This window comes from Acomys minous (assembly GCF_964271855.1).
Source record: "Acomys minous genome assembly, chromosome: 13".
Classification (NCBI taxonomy): Eukaryota; Metazoa; Chordata; class Mammalia; order Rodentia; family Muridae; genus Acomys; species Acomys minous.
In genome coordinates this window covers 17,263,907-17,281,839 of record NC_140495.1, presented here as the reverse complement: position 1 = coordinate 17,281,839, position 17,933 = coordinate 17,263,907, and the positions used below count along the sequence as shown (strand labels likewise).

The window sequence follows — 17,933 nt, the reverse complement described above, 5'->3', positions numbered from 1 at the left end:
AAATCCTCAGAATCCACATGGTGGAAGGAAAAGCAACCCTGCCAAGTTCTCCTCAACACGCCACATGCACAACGGTTATTGCAACACACCCCACACAGACACACACCTACACACAGATGCACACACATGCACACACATGAGCATACAGATACACACAGATGCATACACATGTCCACACACATTCATACAGGTACACACAGGCATACACACATGCATACAGGTGCACACAGACACACATATATGCATGAACACACATGTGCACACACACGTACATGTGTATACATGAACACAATAAGCAAGCAAACAAGCAAATTTTAAATCTGTAATTTCAGGGAGGCTTCACTCCCACAAACTAATGACTGACTAGGTCTGAGGTGTGAACATTTACTGGTTGCATTTCTAGTTAGTCCTCAGGTGCTACTGCCATGAGGGGTGAACCTCACTTTGAGGGTCACTTGAACAGTTGATCTCATACAAGAGACCATATGAAAAATCCATATAGCCCATTAGAGTGAGACATTGAATAAACCCTGTTCAAGCCAGGGCAGGTAGAAGGAGAGGCTAGGTTAGGGAGACAGGCGGTGGCTGGGTGTCTGACAACTCACTCGATGACAGCCCTTAGGGAGCAGGGACTATAAAATTCTTAAATGGTTAAGATGGCTGACTTTCCCTCAAGCCTCTCCATTCAAGGACAGCCATCAGCTACAGGAATTGCGTTATAAGTGAGTAATAGATGTGGCATATGGAGACGCTCATTAGAGTTATAGACTAATCTGGACCGTCATGTGGAACTTGTCAAGGCTCATCTCTCAGTGACTAGAGGCTTGAAATCACAACTGACCCAGGAAGGACAGCATAGCATACAGAAATTTCTTAGCAGTTTTTGATAACTGGATACACAAGATTTGAGAGAGAAGATCGAGAGGGAGAGAGAAGAGAGAGAGAGAGAGAGAGAGAGAGAGAGAGAGAGAGAGAGAAAGAAGAAGAAGAAGAAGGAGGAGGAGGAGGAGGAGGAGGAAGGAGGAGGAGGAAGACAGGGGGAGGGAGGGAGGGAGGGAGGGAGAGAGAGAGAGAGAGAGAGAGAGAGAGAGAGAGAGAGAGAGAGAGAGAGAGAACATGATTTAAGGCTCAGACTTATTCATGGGGTGAAGATGTAAACATACCACCCCCAGGCTATCACAACCCACACAGTCCTCATGGCAATCCCGACATGCTTCAGGACTTTGGTGGGGGTAACCATTTGCTTTTTATTCTCCTGATAGAGATGTGAGCGGGTGTTTCTTCACCCCAAGCTGAACCTCACAATGGCTGCAAGTTCCTTGACTTTCAGACATCTGGAAAGGCAAATGAAAAAGCCTCCTTCCTCATGGACTCACTGTCACTATGGCAGCCATGACGGCTGCAGCAAAGTCTCTCCCTCTCACCCGCCTTCTCCGACCCATTTCCAAGACTTGGAAATGTTCACCCCTAAAAGCGCCATCAGGGATGGCACTTTCCCCACTCTAACACCCTGACAAAATGCATTTTAATCTTCTTGATAAGCCAGACGAGAATGGATGTCTGGGTCTTGAAGGAAACCGCAATCTGTATATGCCATTAGGGGAGCAAACAACATCAGCAGCAGCACCTATTCAAAAGAGCAGCCATCTGGTTCTCCTGGTCAGGCTATGCCGACATGAGCATCCACAGCTGTTTTGATGAAATCACACGCAGGCTTAATACATAGACACCACGGAGTGACACACGTCCAAGTTTACTGCGTCTCTTCTTTTTAAAGCTCACACATCTTTTTTTTTTTTTCAAGTAATAGTTGATTGACTTTTAAATCCTTCACTATAGATTTTTACAGAAGCTAGCTTGGCTATTTTAAAAGTAAAATTCAAATGCTTGTCTTTCTGAAACACTTATGAGGATACAAGTGTTAAATATAAGAAAAGTAGAGCTGCCCAGGAAGCTTCTAAGACCCAGTACTGTCACGTGGAATTCACCCTTTTCTTTTCTATCTGCATATTCTAGCCGTGCATATGATACATTGGGTACAATACTTAAAATGCCAACATTCTGGCCAAACAGTTATTTTTGGAAGGTTCTGGATGCATAATTTGAATGGCTGAGCAGTCTGTCTTGGAATTTCACATTTTTCTTTTTAAATATGTATTTATTTCCTTTTCTTTTGTTCTGTGGATGGGTACTTTGCTTGCATGTATGTCTGTGCGTCATGTGTGTACAGTGCATGTAGATTCCTGGATCGTCTGAAATTGGAGTTAAGATGGTTGTGAGCTGCCGTGTGCTAGGAATCGAACTCAGGTCCTCTGCAAGGGTAACAAACATTCTACCAAACCATCTCTTCAGCCCCTCATATTTTCAGACGAAAAAATGCAGAGATATTTATCTATCTTATATGTTAATTATCTTACATATTAGTTTGTCTTAAGCTATTAAAATATGGACATTAAAATATTTAGACTTTGCCTCGAGGGAGTTGCACACTTGTTAATTTCTGGGTATTTAAAAAACATAACTTAATCCTTCTTGTGTATTCACAAATTCTGGGGCAACAGCCAGGCCAAGCTTTAGGGGAGCTTTGATCTACTCTTTTCTCTGATGGTCTCTATATTTTCTTGCTCTGTATCATATCAACCATCTAAATTGCATGCTCTATGCTCCTTAAGCCCTTCATGGGTATGTCTGAGAGCTTGTGCTGTGATTCCCTGAGTGGTGCCTATCATCCGCTACTCCTCCTACTGGGGAAATGGCCGCTGAACCCACCATCCTGAATTGCTTCAGATATCAGCCTTAATTTATTTAATTCCCTACTGGTATTGAAAGACGAGGCTCCAGGTAACTTAAAATATTCCATCACTGGTTCATGTGCTTACCGGAAGTGAGACTTGCCACTGCTGCAGGTTCCTGCTCATTTCCGTAGTGACTTACTAACTTATGCGGCTCTAGCATCTGGTTTGGAGTGTAAACCAAATGATCGCCTCCGTGATCCTCCAACAAAATAGATGCATCTTTCCCAGCTCTCAGCTCTTGACCAGCAGGGTTGTTCTTGCTTGAGGAAACCTCATGCAGCTTAGCAGCCAATCTAAATGAAGAAAAAGTAAGTTTCAGCTGAGTCCAAGTAAGTGGGAAAGATGCAAATAAGTTATCAAAACATTTTAATATGGTTCCTTAATTACTTATTAAAAGAAAACGGGGTGGCAGCTCGGTTGGTAAAGTGCTTGGCTTGTAACCATTAAGACCTGAGATTGATCCCACAAAAACCCCCCATGAAAAGGCTGATCATGGTGGTGTCTGCTTGGAGCTCAAGCACTAAGAGGAAAAGATGAGTGGGTTCCTGGGGGCTTTCAGCCAGCCAGCACTGCCTGCTTAGTGAGTGCTAAGCCAGTGAGAGGCCCTGACTGCAAAGCAAAACCAAACACCAAGGCGGATGATCCCTGAGGAACAACAGGCAAAGTCTTCTGGCCTCCACATGCACACGTGTTCATGGCACCCATATATATGAACATATATATATAGATATATATAGATATATAGATATGCACACATACATATGCAGAAAAGAAAAAAATTTGGATGATGAAAAATTCTAAATTAATTTCAATCAAATAATTTATCTGCATCTAGTCTTCCTTTCCTCACATTCACTTACCACCTATGAAGTATTCCTTTGCAGAAAGCCAGGCCTGATTTGCATAGAGTTGTCAATAAATGACAAGGAAGTCGTCCATCAATCAGCCACGGGAACGACCTTATGCTACCTCAGACTGATACCAATCGCCATAGAAAGTAGTCACTGAATGGACAGAGCCCTGTCCTGACTCTTGAACGGGGCCAGCGTTTGTATTGGCAGTTTATGGGCTCTTTGTGATATTTTAGAATTCTGTCTTTATTTAGATGGTAACAGAAAACATACTTAGGCAGATTCTTGAAAATGTCATTTTAATTCAATAGTTTTCAGTTGTGTTTACTACTAGTGTTTGGTACCCAGATGTATTATTTCACTGTGAGGCAGAACAAATAGATGTAACGTATGAAATAATAGTGTCACTGCCCATGAAGGCCAAATGACGTCATGACACACTGCGTAGATGATGGTCTTGTATTTGTGTGTGTGTGTGTGTGCGTGTGCCTGCGTGTGTGAATCCGAGGTGACAAGCCAGGCTATCACACAACAAGAAAGTCCAGCTGGGCCCAGGTGCATCTACAACAAGGACCATATTGTATATCTTTTGGTCTTCAAATATTCAGCCTTAGGAAAACAAAGACGTTCATCGCATGAGGTTAGCATGGGATTGTTTCTCTCTGTCTGTTTAGATTTGGCATGCAGTTGTTTGGGTTCAGTAGTTGTGTAAGAATCACAAGTGCTGTGGTGCTTACACAAGGCTTGTGTTTGTACATGCTTAAGTAACAAATCTATCTTGTCTGCAGCCCTGTTGGAAGGAGGCTGTGACTTCCCCGGGGGAAGCTGTTCCACTTGATGTAAATGGTGCGCTGTCTTTCCAAGGGGTTGGCTGCTCGACATGCCCTTGCTAAGCTACCAAATACTTGGAATCTGACCTTGTAGGAGTACATGCTTGCACAAATTCTGGCTGCTTCTGGATACCTGGAAAAAGTCGTATCTACTCTGAGAAGCTGCCTTAGTTAACGCAATCTGAGATAAGGGAGCAAGTATGGGTCCAGGCCAGCTGTAGCTGAGAATCCAAACTCAGTCACGCTGTAGCTAAAAACAACAGGTAAGGACCATTCTTACAGTATTTGAGGGGCAGAGGCAGCCAATTACTTATTATATTTTTTTCTGAAGATACAACATGAACAAAAATTGTTTGCATGTACAATTGTATTCTAAGGTCCTCTGTGGCACGCTTTGAGGTTGAAACAATGACTCCAATTCCGACCAAGACTTAGTGAAATGAGACACTTGGGGGGAGCTGCCCCAGTGCCTTAGCAGAGGTAGAAAAAGTGCAAAAAGCACTGTCTGTTGATTTAAAAACAGAAAAAGAAAAGAAAAAAAAGCACGGTCTTTCTAAGTAGCCCTGATCGGCCTTGAATTTTGCCCCCTACCTCCAGAAAACTGGGATTACAGGATTTTGAACTCATAAGTATCAGTTTCAAAGAGGGATTCCCTTTAACTAGAACCATTAAGTTACTGAGGAACCATGCCTTTTAAAGGCACGATTTAATAAAAAAGAAAATCACAATGTTATATAAAACCTCAGACTGGAAAGCATACTTGACGCGTGGCTGATGCTGTGGAAAGTGGACTCCATGAAGAGCCATTGCCTCGGAGACCTTGCTAGATTCCTTTGCCTAACAACCTGCCGTGGGCCAGTTACACTCCCATCCGTCAATTAACAAGCGCTTGTAAATGTAAGCGCTCTGCTACCCACCGGAGGCCACGGCGGCGAAGAACGTCTCCACGGCCAAGCGCATCTCCTCTCTCTAAACTAATGTGCCTGCAGTCGTCCTCCAGCACCGGGGGTGGGTACTGATTGAATCCGCCTACGGAGAGAACAAAGTTATAGTGTGATTTCCAAACTAGAAATTGAGTTTTCTAGGCAAAGAGGACCCCAACAGGAATCCCCTCAAAGCAATAAACGTTAGTAACGCGTTTCAAGAGAATTTGGCTGCGGTGAAAATGGAAATGCTAGCAAGTAGAAATGGCACCCACAACGCGAGCGCCACAGGGTTTCAGCAAACAAAGAATTAGTAGGAACCCTGGGAAAGCGCTCGAGGTGTTCAGGGAAGGGTTCGCCGCCGCCGCCGTTCTGTTCCGCAAGGGCACGTGAGTGCCGGGCCCATGCTAGCATCCCCCCAGAAAGAGACAACCCATCCTGGCTCTCTATGGTGCTTTCTTCCAGACTTCAACGACTAGCTCAAACACAGAAAAGACGGTGTCTTATCACGTGATGTTGTTTCTTTGCTTCTGCACCAATAAGCACTGATTTCCTGTGAGAAAACGAGTTGCAGAAAGGGTTTTAACTTACTGTCAACACAATACATCTCTTTAAGCTTTCGGCGCCTCCTGTAAGCTATAAGGTACCGTGGTCTGTAATTTTCCCTCTCGTGCAGGAAAACAGAGTTTAATGAAGCAAAGCCCTTGGTTATTGGAGGACCAAGACTCAAGTATGAAAGCGTCTCATGGGATCCCTGTAGCTTCATTTTCTCTGGTTCTAAGACACACTCGTTTTTTCTATTTGTCTGAGATGAGAAGTTGTCTCTGATCGGTTGTGTTTGGCGGTGGCTCTTGGTGGGAGAAGGAATCTCGACACAGCTCTTACTTCTGAATACAGAAAAGCAAAGGTGCAGAGAACTGGGCCTGGCACTTTGGGAGGAAGTTCTCAAAGGACCAGAAGATGCAAGAGCAGTTATTTAACATCAACAGATGACATGGGCTCAGGAACGCAGGGAAGGCGGGAGTCACAGTCAGTCAGCTTTGCTCAACTACAAAGCCACTTCCCAGCCCTGAAGGAGCTTGTCTGTCTGTTTGTTTGTTTGTTTGTTTTGAGTCTTTTAAAAAATCGCTGCATTGATGCTGTGCACAGTGGCGCACGTTTGTAATCCCAGCCCTCCAGGAAGCAGAGGCAGGTGGATCTCTGTGAGTTCAAGGCCAGCCTGGTCTACAAAGCGAGTCCAAGACAGCTAAGGCTACACAGAGAAACACTGTTTTGGACCCCCCCCCCTCCAAAAAAATCGTATTGTTAGCCATCTGGATTGCACAAAGGACAACATCGTGTGGGGAGCAATGCCTCTGGGTCAAGAAGTCAAAAATTCTAAAATTTGAGTGTTTTGCACGAGTCCCTTTCAGATGAGAAGTTGTTTGGGGGATTACCTAGCAGTCTACTGCACAGGCGTTCCTCCTATGCACTCACAAGAGTGACATACAGTACTGTACATCTGGAAGAATTACTATTTTTAAAAAAAAAAACAACCCTCTAATGCAATGGAAAGATTGGCAACAAAATGTACTTATTTCCCTTTTTGATTCCTCTTCCTGACATTCAAGTGAGACCATGTTAGGTAAAGGCAATAATCTAACATTCCCAAGAGGATGGGTGAATACAAGTCATAGGAGACAGGCAGAGTCCTCCCCACAGTGGAGAACATGTCGCGAAGACACTACTATTCCTGCTGTGGTGTGGAGGCATTCCTTCAGCACTAGGGAAACAGAGGGTTTTCCTTTAAACCTTTCAGAGTCCCAGAAAGAGCAGGCTCAGCTCCATCTTGTGGAATCTTCCAGAAGACAGTGCTATGGTTTGGATAAATGCCCCCAGAAGTCAGAGAGTTAAGACTTGGTCTCTCGGGCAGGGCAACTGGGAGATGGCCTACTCTTTAGGAGGTAGGGCCTACTGGAAAGTCCCTAGGTCATTGGGGCATACCCTTGGAAGAGCCTCAGGACCCCTTCGCTTCTCCTCTGCCTCACTTCCTGGCTGCTGATGGAAGCGAATTTTTTCTCCTCCATACCTCGGCCATGATATGCTAAAGGCTCAAAGCACCGGGCTACTTGACTTTGGACAGTAGACTCCACAAGCATGATCAAAACCAAGCCTTTCCTTTTCATAAGTCCGTTGCCTTGGGTATTTACTTCTGTATTAGGCAGACTAACACAGGAGTTTCCCATCATGATTTCCTGGTATTTGGGGGTTGTGCTATTTTAGTTTAGGAGGTCTGGCTGTAATAGCATCCCTAGCTTTTACCTACTCGACTTGCAAATTGTAGGAGTCAGGAAATTGTCCCAGGCATCTCCAACTATCTCCTGGAGGCAAAATATCAGAGAGAGAGAGAGAGAGAGAGAGAGAGAGAGAGAGAGAGAGAGAGAGAGAGGAGAGAGAGAGAGACACACAGAGAGAGACAGAGAGACAGAGACAGAGACACAGAAAGAGACAGAGATACAAAGAGAGACAGAGATGGAGACAGAGAGAGTCAGAGACAGAGACAGAGAGACAGAGAGTGAGACAGAGAGAGACAGAGGGAGAGAGAGAAAGAGAGAGAGAGAGAGAGAGAGAGAGAGAGAGAGAGAGAGAGAACTATTTCTCTAGGAAGTGTTCTCTTTCTACACTATCTATGTAGGGGACAGGGCAAGGTGCTATTCTAAACCTCTGCAGGCTGACGCTATTGCTCTCTATTATTTCCGATGAGACAGAGTCCACTGGGCGTGCTCCAGCACTCACTGTCAAGTCCTTTTAAAAGCCTTATCCGGCTTACTCTCCATCTTTGAACTTAGCGCCTCACCGGTCACTCGTGGTGGGTGGGTGACACATTGCAGCGTGCTGGGCTGGAGCCACGGTGCTTAAAGTGTGATCTGTAAACCACAATGCTGGCCATGACTCAGGCACCTGTGACCAACTGCCTCAGGCTCTACCCTAGCTCCTCGGAACAGGAGTTGCCTCCGGGTTTTTAGGATCCCTATGGGACATGACTGGTCATTGCCACACCCTCACACAGCTCTCCACTATGTGCCAAGCCTGGGACAGGAACTCATTTAAATGCTCATCCCATACTTCACACTTTCTAAGAGCTGCTAGGACTTCTTCAGGTGGAACCAATTACAGCTCAGGCGACCACCGGTCACTCTGTGATTTCTAGTCCACAGATGTCCTATCATAGCAAGGTGTCATCATCTTATGCCCAGGACACAAGCAGGATACACTCAGGAGACATACGACCTTTGCCCCTAGTCACCACTCAATTTACATATTTGGATTAGTTATAGATTTCATCATATTAACTTTAGGTTACCAATACTACTCCATTAAGACAAAGGAAAATAACCAAATAATGACTTACTTCTGACAGAGTATACAAATGGCTTCAGAAACCTCACAATATAATTCAGATCTGGCTTGTACATCCTCCCAAGCTGTATCAGATGGTGATCGAGTGGGTAGCTGGCTAATTCTTCCATCTCATCTCTTTGTGTGGAGCCCAGAGAAATCACAAATATGACATAGCCCTGGCATTTGGCCCTCAAAGCCATTGTCTTCACAAATTCCTTCTTCTCGTGATTTTCTCCAGCTGAAATCACAATGATGAGCTTGTGTTTCCTCGGATTGGGGGTTCCTCGGAAGAGACCCTCCATGGCCCACTGTAGGGCAAGACCAACGGTAGCATCTCCATTTAGCTGTTGAAGGGAAGTGTGGATGTGGTTCCTCATAGCGGACTGGTTGTCATAGGTTGTAAACGCAAACTCTGTCTTCACCCTGCCCTTCCTCCCGGAATTCTCTGAGGGAGAGTAGCTCAGCAAAGCAACCCTGTCACCAGAGTCAGAGGCTGAGGGGCTTGAAGTGATGTGGAAGCTGTCAATCACTGAGCTCACCAACGCTTTCACGGCTTGGAAGTCATCGTTGGCTATATTACGGGAGTTGTCTAGGAGGAATGCTACGTCCATGTATGAATTTTCAGGAAAGAAAGACTCTTCCGCACAAGTATTTGGAAAACACTTGTCTGACAACACACAAAGAGATGCATCATGGGATCAGTATTAGCACAGCACCCTGAGAACTCCCAAGAACTAATGACCTGACTGTTACATCTTCTATTCCACAGCATTTAAATTAACACGAAGTAAGTCGGCCGTGGTGGCGCACGCTTTTAATCCCAGCACTCGGGAGGCAGAGGCAGGCAGATCGCCGTGAGTTCAAGGCCAGCCTGGTCTATGAAGTGAGTCCAGGACAGCCAAGGCTACACAGAGAGACCCTGTCTCTGGAAAAAAAAAAGTGGCCAACATCCCAGTACTATTGTGGCAACTAGCAGCTAAGGGCAGGGGGTCTATGTCTGAAGTCCACAATCCTGTCCAAACTCGTGTAGAAAGTAATTTCAGTAGTTAGAGACTGAACACAATACAGACTCAATACAATACAGACTCAATACAATCTACAACACTGTCCCAGGAGAGCCTACAGCAGTCAGTGATTTTCAAAACCAGTTTTCTCATTCTACAAAAACTATAAACATTAGATATTGGAATCCTGACATAGTGTACTTTCCAAAGCTGGGAAGTTGGAAATAGAACCCACCATTATAAATAGAGTTCTCTCACTAAAGCTTAATCCGATACATCACTGGGGAAGCACTATGCCCCCTGCACAGTCAACCTTTCCCAGAGACCTTACCATAGCAAAGTGTACAGCGCCGGAGCGTTTCCAGTGGCTTGAAATCTCCAACTGGAGGAAGTGGAATCACCTGAAATGTCCCAGTGTCATCAAACTACATTGAAAAAAGAAGCAAATGTTGTTTGTGCAATCTAGGCCTTTATTGGGAGATTATTATGTGCTAATCATGAGAAAAAGCTTGAAAATGGCAACTATCACTATAACTATTATTATCATCCTTTTGTTTAGCCTCTCTCCCTCCCTCCCCCTCACCCCCCTCCGCCCCCCTTCTCCTGTCCCTCCCTCCCCCCTCACATCCCTAGTTCATAATAAGGACATTTCTTTTTAATATGTTTGGATGCTTTGCCCACATGTCTGTCTGTGCACGGCGTATGTGCCTGGTGCCGTTGGGGCCAGAAAAAGGATATTGGAGCCCCTGGGATTAGAATCACAAATGGTTTAGACGTTGGATATCAAACACAGGTCCTCTGAAAGAGTAGGGAAAGCCATTAACTGCCAAACCTCCCCTCCTCCCCAGTCTTAGCATCCCGTTTCTATGACTGCAGTGCTGGGCTAGTTTTAACATGCCTCTGTATGTCACATGATGGGACACACATACCACCAGCTTCTAAACCTGGGCCCTCAGAAACCGTTCACTCATAGGTTTCCACCAGTTACTTTAGGTGGGGATACCAGAACCGTTTCTACTGCACACCATCAAAAAGAACACTTTGGGGGGGGGGGGTCAGTGCTCAGGAATAAAATGTGACTATGCTCTGTGCAAGAGAGAAGGTAAGAGCCAGGTGTTGTCCGTGCCTGGTCTCAGCTCCCATGAAGGGGAAGCAAGCTAATTTCTTGAGTCCATGAGTTCAACTTAAACAACATATCAAGAGGACAGAAAGAGAGAGGGAGGGAGAAAGTAACAGAAGAGGGGATGGGCTGGGCGTGGTGGCGCACGCCTTTAATCCCAGCACTTGGGAGGCAGAGGCAGGTGGATCTCTGTGAGTTCAAGGCCAGCCTGGTCTACAGAGTGAGTCTAGGACAGCCAGGGCTGTTACACAGAGAAACTCTGTTTTGAGAAACAAGAAGAAGAAGAAGAGGAGGAGGAGGAGGAGGAGGAGGAGGAGGAAGAGGAAAAGGAAGAGGAAGAAGAAGAAGAAGAAGAAGAAGAAGAAGAAGAAGAAGAAGAAGAAGAAGGGATGGAAAGAGGGAGCCAGAGAGAAGGGGGAGAAAGAGGTGGAGGGAGAGAGGAAGACATAGAGGAGGAAAAGAGAAAGAGAGGGGGGAGAACACGCAAGAACAGGTGCTGCGGACAGAGGACAGACAATTTTCCCTGAGAGGCCACTGTGTGGTGGGGGAGGGGGAGCTAAGAAACAGAGTCATAACTAAAGTAAGGACTTGGGCCAGGTAAACTACATTTTTCCTCCCTTCCTTAGAACAATTTGACAGAAGGGAGTGAATGATCTATAGCAGACAGAAATGTCTCTAGCAAGAATAAAACCGCACCACTTGAGGGACTGTCTGAGTGCTTAGTAACTGTTCATTCTGGTCAGCTCACGGGAGGAAACCCATTTTTATACATTTCTGGAACATCAGGGGGATGCTGAAAATTTGGTTTCCAATTGAGGTAGATCACAGAGATATTAAAAAAAAAAAGGATGAGGCAGCATTTTCAAAAAAAATTTGTTAAGAGAAGCTATTTTAAAATGGTCTGAGGAGTGCGAGGTGGCTCAGAAAAGTGAAAATGACCAAAACTGCATTAAAAAAAAAAAGCTTATGTTCACACAGAAATACTGGTTATAACAATGGGATGTTCTTTATCATATCAGTAAGAAATACTATTCTATTATGTTACTGGCACGTGTGGGTGTGTATCTGTGTGTGAGTAGGGATACCTGAGCGCAAGAAGCCAGAGGCACCTGCTCCCCTGGAGCTGGAGTGACAGGGGGCTGGGAGCATCCTAGCATGGGTGCTGGGAACAGAGCTCAGGTCTCAGGTCCCCCGCAAAAGCATCTCGACTACTGAACCATCTCTCCTGCCCCTCACAGCGGTACATTTTCTTTAAAAAAAAAAAAAAAAAGCATAAAAATGCAAAGTTGAAAAGTACACAGAGAGGGCTTAAGGGGGAGGGAGAAGGTATTCTGAGTGGAGACAAGCATTCGCTCAATGACTGGAGGAAACATCGCTCAAGCGTGACACGTGGCTGGAATTAGTATGTGAGGATGCTGTGTGGTAAGCATGGTTTGTAAAAACGCTGCCTGGGTGAGTGCGCTGTGGAGAGCAGCTGGGGGTGGCTCTGCGTGAAGGCCGTGGGGCTTGGGTATGGTCCCAGCTGAGACTGTAAATTGAATTTGACATCCTTCAGATTCCTCCCGTTCTGGAAACAGACGTGGCTCTTGGAGCAGAGATGTCACTTGTTTCTTAAATTATGGAGGCAGGAAAGCTTGGCAAGAGAAACCAGGAACCAGGAGGGCTAGGCACTAAAGATCCTTTGTATCAGGGACTTTCGTGGCTCCTACTTCCATAAAATATGTGTGTGTGTGTGTGTGTGTGTGTGTGTGTGTGTGTGTGTGTGTGTGTGTGTCTGTATGCGGGGGGGGGGGGGAGGTCAGGAGTAGGTAGACATCCTCTCCCCGGTTATTATAAAACTGCATACATAGGAAGAGATCTCCAAAGCCTCCTGCGCAATGAGATGGCTCCACCAAGCTCCAGAACCTGTGTGGTTTCACTGTGAGGTGTCCCCCACGGAATCCTGAGTTTGAACCCTTGGCCCCCAGCTGGTGGCGCTGTTTTGCAAGGCTGTTGAGCCTTTAAGAGCTGGCGCTTTGCTAGAAGAAATGAGGCACTGGGGGTGGGCCTGGATGGGCCCCACTTCCTGTCATCAGTCAGGTCTGCTTCCTTACTGCAGATGCCATGCTGCCCAGCTGCCTCGTGCTTCCCCACCATGTTTTCCCCCACCACACAGACTGCATCCTTACTGACCTGAAAGCCAAAATGAACCCTTTGTCCCCTAGGTTACTTCTTGTCAGGTATGAGGAAGCTAACACAGACAGACAGACAGACAGACACACACACACACACACACACACACACACGCACTCACGCACGCACGCGGACACACACACACACACACACACACGCACTCACGCACGCACGCGGACACACACACACACACACACACACACACACGCACTCACGCACGCACGCGGACACACACACACACACACACACACACACACATGTTACTCAATACACTGAAAGTCACTGCACAGTAGATGAAGAGAATCTGCAGTTTTGTTTTGTTTTGTTTTTCAAGTAAGTTGCTTCGTTTTGGATAAGAAAGCAAGATGAAGGAACATGGATTCCTTTAATATAAATGGATTTCTGCCCCTCCCCCAAATGAAAGAACATCTTTAAGGGGGAAAGTATTCATATATCTTAAATATCTTGTGCCATTTTAGGGCCTCAAAGCTCCCCTGAGCTTTTTCCACTACGGGTTGCCTCACTGTCTGCTGAGGCAACAGTGAGCACGTGGCTATTCCAAGAGGCGCTGGACACCGGCGGGCCAGCAGAACACCCACTTAGTAGCTGTGTAGACTAGAATCTGCCAGCAGAATGTTCCAGGCCTCTGTCCTCTGGGCTTTAGCAGGGAGATGACACAGGCTTTGATGTCGGTGATTTGTGACCACATGAGCCTGGGCATGAAGCTCTAGCTGGCAGGGCCTGGCACATAACAGGGACAAACTGTCTACTACAGCTACTGGTTCATAAAAACTATGAGGGGGAATCAAGAGACCATCTCTCCTCTACCCCTCCCCCAACCCCTGTCCAACTCCACGCCGCTCTCACACTGCCTTACCAACGTAGCTATCTTAAAAATAAACAAGGGGGATTCTTACCCCAAAAGCCTCATTGAGGAAAACTCTTTCGTTATAAGCAAAGACTGCGAGGCTGATATCCAGGGCACTGAACTCCATGGTGGCCGTGAGGATGGACTCTCTACTGGTTGCCTGGCCATTGCTGAAGAACACGGCAACTCTCCTGGCGTTGGTTCCCAGAGATGTGCGCTTGAAAACGTTGCGGGCCACAAACCTCATTGCGCTGCCAATGTCCCTGGCCTTCTGAGGGCGTTGGTACTTTATCTGGGAAACAAGCTGCAGGAGCTGCCTCTTGCTGTGGTAGTCAGACCCACGGATGAGATAGCTGGTGTCTGAGTCATAGGACACCACAACAACCTGCGCTCCCACGGGACAGCTATTTTCCCTGATGTTGAGCTCATTGACAATGGAGGTGATGATGCCTCTTGTTTCATTAAATCTCCTTTCTGTGATACCAGAGGACTGGTCCAGAGCAAATACCAGCTCTGTTGGGTACACAGGACACTTTTCTATGAAAATGAAAAGCAAAAACATATTAGAAAGATTTCACTAGATCATGGTCAGACCCATACCCTTTACACCAGTGAAGTTGGTTCCAACAAAGTGAAGCCCAGGCCTCAGTGGCTGTCACTCAGGCATCCTTAGGCCCCAATGAGACTATTCCTAGGCAGGGTAAGGTTTATACATGGTAGCCCTTGATAAAAATCACAGCACAGGATGTGAGTCAAAGGGAGACACATCCAAGAAGCCAATGAGCTAGAGCCCTGCTCTCTGCGTCTTCAACCCCTCCTTCCCCCAACCCCAGAAAAACAGGAGCTACTCTGTAAAATAATGAGTAGAAAATTGTGATGGGCCCTAGACAGGACAATGGTGTGAGGGACTGCCCGGTCACTGTTGACACTCAGGTCCAAAACATGATACTGACAGGTACAGCCACCATCAAAAGAGAAATGTCTGCATAGAAGGCAGAAGTCCCTTTTTTCCTAGGGAGGGGGGTGGCTTTTGTCAAATTGGTCTTATCAAAATACAGTAGCTATTTCATCAAGAAAGTAGGGTCAAAAGACTCACCTTTCCAACAGGCTGTTTAAAAAAAAAAAAAAGACAAAGAGATTAATTCATTATGTTTTTTGGAACACAAACTGAAAAAAAAAATTAATCTAAACAGAATTGTGCCCAAACTGAAGATCTAGGTTCTCACTAATAATGAGGCTAATTTTCTAAGTTACAGAAAGCCGTGGTTAAAAGTATGGGGAGCTGTCCTCGGAACTGTGTTCATTGGGGGGCATTTCAGGCTGTTTCCCCTTGTGAGCCAGAGCTGGCCGACTTGGGCCAAATTGTAGCTGAAGTTGAAAGGCTGATGGCTTGCCGTAGACGCAGAATAGATGAGGCTCTGATTAAATAGCCAGATAGTTGAAATCCAATTTGCTTTGTCTCTCGTCTTAGAGCCTTCGGAGACTCATTCAGCAACACGAGGCTAATATATGGGGTCCGACTTTCTTTCCTGATGGATGCTTTGGGATCCCTCTATTTGTAGAGCCACGGAGGGCAGGGATTTTCAAATGAGCTTTGTCTCTGATTAAAAACACAACCTTTTTTTTTTTTTTTTTTTTTTTTTTTACTTCCAGCATTTTCCCCAGGGATTTCTGTGAATAGAGCAGCAGCTGGCCTCACACTATAAATCTAAGGTGCATCAAGGAAAGTGCCGGAAGATCTATAATAAAGCACAGGTCTGACAGTCTTCATGTTCAGCTGATTCAATTCCTCAGAAGCAAGTGGATCATTCCAATCTTTTTTTTTTTTCTTAAGTTCATTAACACTGATGACAAGCCACCTTCCATCCTGCTGTCCTGGCCCCATGAGCCCTCACAGCAGCCCTACTGACACCTTGAGTGTGTGTCTTAATCTTGCGGTCACTGAGATGCCCCCAGCCATCAGGCAGCACATGTAACCTAGAACCTCCCCTGCACTCCGGGGCTGAAGACATCTCTCCGTCGTTCTGTGAGACATGCTGGGTTTGAGTTCATCAAGACGGGGTGACTTTGGGAGAAATCACTTCACATTGTTTACTATGTTTACGTGCCTAAAACTTTCCTTAGACAGCTCCCCACAGAGCACTAACCATTTGCAGCCTCCTGTTCCATCCTCAGGCATCTTCTGGCCCTCCCCACTACACTCCTAGATTAACTCTATTCTCAAGCAGAGGGTGTCAAGTTTAGAACTTGGCTCTAGTTCCTGGGTAAAAGGGAGCTGGTACAGGGCAGGGGGGGTCCCCTGATATAAGAACAGGGTCCAAACAGGGTAAAAAAAAAACCTTGGTAATACTTTCTACCAAGCCACAAAGGTCTGCCGCTCAAGCCTTATCTTTATTCTACAAGCAGGAGCTCAGTGCTAACCTACTCAGTGCTCTACCAGATGATGCAAACTGCCTACTCTTTCTCCAAGGCACTGTTGGCTGACTCAGTTCAATCAATGGTGGAAAACTTCCCCTCCAAGTCTCAAACTACCCAGTGACTACCTTCCACTCACCCCGGGTCTTCCTGGGAAGACATTTGGTTTCCATGAAAAGGCTGGCAATGCCTAGAACAAGCGACCACTCATTTCCTGTCACCCCGCCCCCTTGCCTCCTCCTCTCCTGTGCTGAAGAGACTTCTAGTTCTCAAAGTCTTTCATACTATCCCTTCCGCCTGGCCTCCTACACGCACGCATGCATATGTGCAGGTACACTCACCTGTGTACATGCAGAAGCCAGGGGTGGGGACATCCAGTGGCTTCCTTTGTTGTACTCAATCTTATTCTTTGGGAATAAGTCTCTGCGGAACCTGGAGCTCACCATTTCTCCCCGCCCCCCACCCCCGACCCTGTCCCCTCCACAGGCTGGTGGCCAGCAACAAGCTCTACGATCCACTTTCCCAGGAACCCCAGTGCTAGAACTACCGATGTGCACAGCTGTGGCGTGCCCACCCGTGCGCACAGTGTACGCAAAACAATGTACCTAGCTACTTTTTACGTCGATGTTGGGGATGCAAACTCAATACTCAAGTGCTCCCCGACACTGAGACATCTCCCCAACCTCCCCCCCCCAAATCATTCTCCCTGTCATCCTCCTTTCTGGGAGATTTGGGATTCCATTCTGTGCAACCCGACCCTTCTCAGTCACCACCTTCACGAGTCCATCCCTTCCGTTTCTGTGTCTCTAGTTTCACAGCCTTGGGAGCATCATCCTCTCTGTGACGTCAAGGGCCACCCACATGAGCGACTCCAATATTTGAATAGTTATGTGATTAACCCACTACATCTACATCCTACAGCCCATCCCTGGAAGCAGTTTGCCCTCTGTCCTTTTGCTCACACTTGTCGCGTTACTGACGAAGCCAGCATCTGTGCCTTTGAGCTGGTCTTTTCCCATACACGGATTGTCTCTTCTTGCGTGCATCACGCCTTATGGGCCCATGCTTTTATACCTTTCCTTCCACCTTGGATGCGAGATGTCCCTCAAGTCCCAAGGTCACCCTATTACAGAGGCTCCTCTCCACACAATTCAGCCTTCTGATTCCACAGGCCCACTCTACACCCAGGCCCAGCTACGACATTCTTGACCGTAACACCCAGGTACTCACGACTATGGCTCCTCAGGAACTGAATCAGTTCACAGGGCTGGAAAGTTTAAAAGAGAGAGAAAGAATAAACATGAGTATGGTGACCTCCTGGTGGCTGTGTACAGTTCCCAATGAATGGGTAGTGGTTTTGTTTGTTTTCATTCATAAAGAGATACATACGGAATACACAGGTTGCCCTGCTGTGCCTTTGGGACCCTAAGGGGGGAAAAGAACAAGTTACTAATTTGTGAACCATAGTGTTTTAATAATGAAAACATAAAAATTTAAACCCTTCTTCCTTTCTTGGAAGGAGAAATGAGAGAGGTGCTTAAGGTACTGTGGGGCCTGGTGGGTCAGTTACAGTG

At 46.3% G+C, this 17,933-nt stretch overlaps 1 protein-coding gene across 1 annotated transcript in view; it reads right to left on the bottom strand.

The window, feature by feature from the left end:
* The window catches only part of COL6A5 (collagen type VI alpha 5 chain), a 97,759-nt gene that overhangs the window by 16,608 nt on the left and 63,218 nt on the right, over positions 1-17,933 (bottom strand). Inside the window, exons 30-36 of the mRNA XM_084751670.1 lie at positions 17,749-17,784; positions 17,578-17,626; positions 13,994-14,481; positions 10,116-10,209; positions 8,791-9,447; positions 5,394-5,505; positions 2,880-3,088 (exon numbers count right to left, since the gene is read on the bottom strand). Of these exons, the coding sequence (XP_084607796.1) occupies positions 2,880-3,088; positions 5,394-5,505; positions 8,791-9,447; positions 10,116-10,209; positions 13,994-14,481; positions 17,578-17,626; positions 17,749-17,784 (1,645 nt within the window). The remainder of the gene's footprint in view (positions 1-2,879; positions 3,089-5,393; positions 5,506-8,790; positions 9,448-10,115; positions 10,210-13,993; positions 14,482-17,577; positions 17,627-17,748; positions 17,785-17,933) is intronic.